Source organism: Chlorocebus sabaeus, chromosome 12 (assembly GCF_047675955.1).
Source record: "Chlorocebus sabaeus isolate Y175 chromosome 12, mChlSab1.0.hap1, whole genome shotgun sequence".
Classification (NCBI taxonomy): domain Eukaryota; kingdom Metazoa; phylum Chordata; class Mammalia; order Primates; family Cercopithecidae; genus Chlorocebus; species Chlorocebus sabaeus.
The window spans coordinates 64,316,795-64,321,300 of record NC_132915.1 but is presented as its reverse complement, the minus strand read 5'-3'; the positions used below and the strand labels follow the sequence as shown (position 1 = coordinate 64,321,300).

At 53.6% G+C, this 4,506-nt stretch overlaps 1 protein-coding gene across 1 annotated transcript; it reads left to right on the top strand.

The window, feature by feature from the left end:
- Window positions 1–1,055: 1,055 nt before the first annotated feature.
- Window positions 1,056–2,727, top strand: SIT1 (signaling threshold regulating transmembrane adaptor 1). Its single transcript, XM_007968824.3, has 5 exons — window positions 1,056–1,262; window positions 1,379–1,514; window positions 1,601–1,659; window positions 1,771–1,832; window positions 1,935–2,727. The coding sequence occupies exons 1-5, from the start codon at window positions 1,163–1,165 to the stop codon at window positions 2,166–2,168; spliced, it is 591 nt and encodes a 196-aa protein (XP_007967015.1). The 5' UTR covers window positions 1,056–1,162; the 3' UTR covers window positions 2,169–2,727.
- The last annotated feature ends 1,779 nt before the right edge of the window (window positions 2,728–4,506 follow it).

Genomic DNA, 4,506 nt, shown 5'->3' with positions numbered 1-4,506 from the left:
GATGTGAGGATCCCTTGGGCCTGGGAGGTTGTCAAGGTTGCAGCGAGCTGAGATTGTGTTACTGTATTCCAACCTGGGAGACAAAGTAAGACTCTGTCTCAAAAAGTAAAATAAAACTTAGATCTACAAAATATTTTTCAGGGAGGATAATTTTATCACTGATTTTTTTTTTTCAGAATTTCTGTAACATGGTGATAAGAGGAGGACTGATTTTTATTTTTAAAATTATCTACAGACAATGCACCCCCTTATTGCCTGCAACTCAAGGGGCAGGACTTCTGCCATCCCCATTGTTTGCATGCCACTGCACTGATTTTAAACATTTAAAAAATGTTGTATGGGCTAGATAAAACACATCTCTGACTTCTGGTCTCAGGTTTATATTTGCAACTTCAAATCCCTCTTCGTACGTCAACAGCCTTGCACGTGATGGAGTTATCTCTAGGTATGGCAGGTACTACACCCCCTGAAGTGAACATGTGCAAAGACGGGGCTCAGCTTCCCAGGACAGTCGTACGGCAAAGAGTTTTAAAATGCAATTAATTATTGAGAGTGACAGTTCTTACGGACAGTTTGGATGAAGTGAGTTGAAAGGGGAGGTTTGGGGGTGTCCCCCAAATTATAATACCCCCAATGAAACAATAACAAGCATCATCTATACACATATCCTCTCAGATCAGCCTTAGGTGTGATGGGATCAGAGGTACCAGGAGGCTCCCCCGACCCTTCCACTTTATATCGTATTCATTGAGGAATACATCTTTCTTCCGGGACCAGAGTCAGGGAGGAAGGTGGGCATCCTGGAGCAGAAGGGGCGTTCCTGTTCTTGCTAGTCCTGCTTCACACCACTTCTGCCCACCCACACCCCGCCCCTGGAGTCCTCAGGGACTCAACTGCCCGTGGCACATTACCCACAGGCCTGCTTCTCTTCTCAAGGGGGGCACAGGTCCCCGGGCAGCGAGGGTGGGGGAAGCTCAGAAGCTGCAGGAGTGGCGCAGGTGCAGGCACAGGGCGGGGTCTTTGTTCTTTTTCTCATCCCTCCCCTCCCCCTTCCTCCCCGGAAACCAGAGACTTTGCCACCACCAGCATTGGGGATGCTGAGCTGTGGGGTACAGGCCTGAGGAGGGGTGGGAGTAAGAAGGGCTGTGGAAGCTGTCAGGCCATGAACCAGGCTGACCCTCGGCTCAGAGCAGTGTGCTTGTGGACTCTCACATCAGCAGCCATGAGCAGAGGTGACAACTGCACGGATCTACTCACACTGGGTGAGCTGGGCGTGGCAGGGGCTGGTGGGGGAGGGGTCATGTGGCCCCAGGTCCCACCTGCTGGGCCCTGGGGGTTGGGCGGGGCAGTTATACCCCCCTTCCTTTCACATCCACAGGAATCCCCTCCATAACCCAGGCCTGGGGACTGTGGGTCCTCTTCGGAGCTGTGACACTGCTGTTTCTCATCTCGCTGGCTGCACACTTGTCCCAGTGGATCAGGGGCCGGAGCAGGAGCCATCCGGGGCAGGGACGGTGGGTAACAGACAACAGGGATGGGTTGACTGAGAGTTCTTTCTTACCGAGAAGTCCCCACTCATCCCCTGAACTCTGTGTTGCAGCTCTGGAGGGTCTGTGGAAGAGGTTCCGCTGTATGGGAACCTGCATTATCTACAGACAGGTAGGGAGCTGGCAGAGAGGAGGGGCACAGAGGCCAGGTCCTGGGTGGCTGGGATGGGGGTGTGCAGGAGCAGGGACAAGTTGCTGACCAGATTCCTGTTCCCTGTCCCAGGACGGCTGTCTCAAGACCCAGGGCCAGACCAGCAGGATCCAACTCCTGGAGGCCCTGCCAGGGTGAGTCAGCTGTGGCTGGAGAAAAGCAGGAGGGAAGGAAGTGGCGGGCTTTTCGGGCTTTTCCAAGGGTCCAGTGAACTTCTAACAGCCTTGCATCTCCAGGCTGCAGAGGAGGTGATGTGCTATACCAGCCTACAGCTGCGGCCTCCTCAGGGTCGGATCCCAGGCCCTGGGACCCCCATCAAGTACTCGGAGGTGGTGCTGGACTCTGAGCCAAAGTCCCAGGCCTTGGGCCCGGAGCCGGAGCTCTATGCCTCAGTATGTGCTCAGACCCGCAGGGCCCGAGCCTCCTTCCCCGATCAGGCCTATGCCAACAGCCAGCCTGCAGCCAGCTGAGATGGAGGGCCTGGCACAGCGGGGCATGCACTGCCCCAGCCCCCTGTAGCAGGGGCATGACTGTTTCCCAACCAGCACCCAAAGACGGGCGCCATTGCCAAGTCACAGGATGTGATCTACCCTGGACTTCCTATCTGAGCTTCGAGGGAGACATCTCAGCAAAGCTTTTGTGATGGAGGAGGCAAAGACAGTAGCCCCCTCCTAATTTCTTTTTTCTATCTGTTCCTCTTAGCCCCCAAACTCCCAGGTTCTCACTTCCTTCTTCTGGAGTTTAACCAGATCCTCCCCACCCCCGCTCCCTCATAGTCTACCCCCACACCTCAGTGTCTCCTCAGGCACAGGAAGTGGGCGGTGGGGGAGGAGTAAGGGCCTGACAGTGGGTGGGTGGGTATATTCCTCGGGAGCTCACAGACCAGACCTGGAACTTAAGAGACGGGAGGGACCTGAGCCTGGCTTTTGACCCAAGAACCCTGACAGGAGAATACAGTCTCCATCCTGCTCTCTCTGCCCTGTCCCCAAGTTTTCAAATAAAACTTTCCAAAAAGTGTTTAGATTTTAACCTAGAAGGCTGAAGACTTGCAAAGGGCCCCGCAGATGGGGGTGTGAGTTTGCTGTCTGCACGGAGCTCTTTCTGGGGGTGCCTAGCTGGGGATGAGGGGCCAAGAGGGGCTGCAGCATCAACAGGGCAGAGGTGGGCGCCGGGGTAGAGGGCCGGAGCTCAGCTCCTCAGCTCCTCTTGCTGCTGCTAGAACATCCCTGGGATCTGCACTCAGAGCCACTGCATTCCCCCTGGGGGCTGCAAGCTCACAGTCCTGAGCTACTCTCCCCTTGACCTCTATAACTGCCACCACCTCCACAACCTGCCAGCCTGATTCCTTCATCAAGTCCCCCAACCTGACCTCCCCCGCCTGCTATGAGTCCCACCTATACCCCTGTTTTGACATCAGTAGCCTTATCTGCACTTAGTCATCGTATACCCCCAGAGGCCCTCTCCTTACCCCATCACTATGGCAGCGGTCCATCTCCACTCACTCTCTCCCACCCTGGCCTCCCAAAGTGCTGGGATTACAGGCACGAGCCACCGTGCCCGGCCTTCACTCTCTCAGTTGTCACCTGCAGTCTTGGCAACAGTTTTGCTTCTCACCACTTTCATTTTAATCCCCATCTAATTTGTCCTACCTGTCCACCCATTACCTCCTGATTCTTAACCCCAGCCTCCTGCCCCATATAGGATGATACATCAGCCAGTTGGCACAGAGGTTAGGACTCTGGGCTCGGGAGCCCATCTGTCTGCATTCAAATTCCATGTCTACCACTTACCAGCTGTGTGTTCTTGGGCAACTGTGCCTCGGTTTCTGAATTTGTAAGACTGAGAGGATATTAATGGTGTTTACTTCAAAAAAAGGTGGTTGTGAGGCAAAACGAGTTACCATTTGTAAAGCACTTAGACAATAAATGCTCAATAATGCTACGCATTATTAAAATAAGAGAAATATAGGCTCCTCTATGGAAGCTCACAGGTGAAGTGACTTCTAGGTAGAGACATGACACATAGTAGGAATCTGCCAGGAGAGGCAAAGGACAGAAAATGCTCCAAGGCAGAGGGAACCACAGGCAAAGGAGAGGCTTATTCAGAGGACCTGGCAGAAGTGCATTAGGCACAGCCGGAGGATAGAGTGAGATGGGGGCAATGGTAAGATGAGGCTGGAGGAGCAGACAGAGCCAGACCACATTGCGCCCGTAAGTCATGCCAAGGAGCTTGGGCTTTATCTTGCAGGGGAGGTGAAAGGGAGTCACTGCAGGTTTTAAGCGAGGGATGAACACAGTGAGCTAAAGGCTCTAACTCCAGTGGTTGCTGTGCTGAGCTACTGGTTCAGCAGTCTGGAGTCAGGCGGCACCTTTCAGAGGCTGTTGCAAGATTTAAGCGAGAGGGGGTGGTGGCAGTGGCGGTGGGGATGCAGAGGAGGGATGGATTACAAAGAGATGTTTAGGGTTTTAAAAAAAGTCCCCACCTATCACATCTTCCAGCTTTCTGGTTAGAGCCTGTAACATCCGCCAACCCAAATCCTCATTATAATAATACAGCACAGCTCCAAGTTGGTTTCAGCTCTTCACCTTCCTCACCTGGCAATCTCTCTCTCTCTCTCTCACACACACACACACCCTCCACCCCTTAAGCCCATCTGTGATCCATCTCTCTAGCAAAAGCTCCAACCTGTTAAACCTTTTCTAGGATATTTCAAGGTCTAGGCCATCTCCCCAGGGCCTCTGTAGAGGCGGGCCGCGCTTGACAGATCTTTCTGAGGCTTGAGGGGCTGAAGAAAGGAGAAGCTGAGGC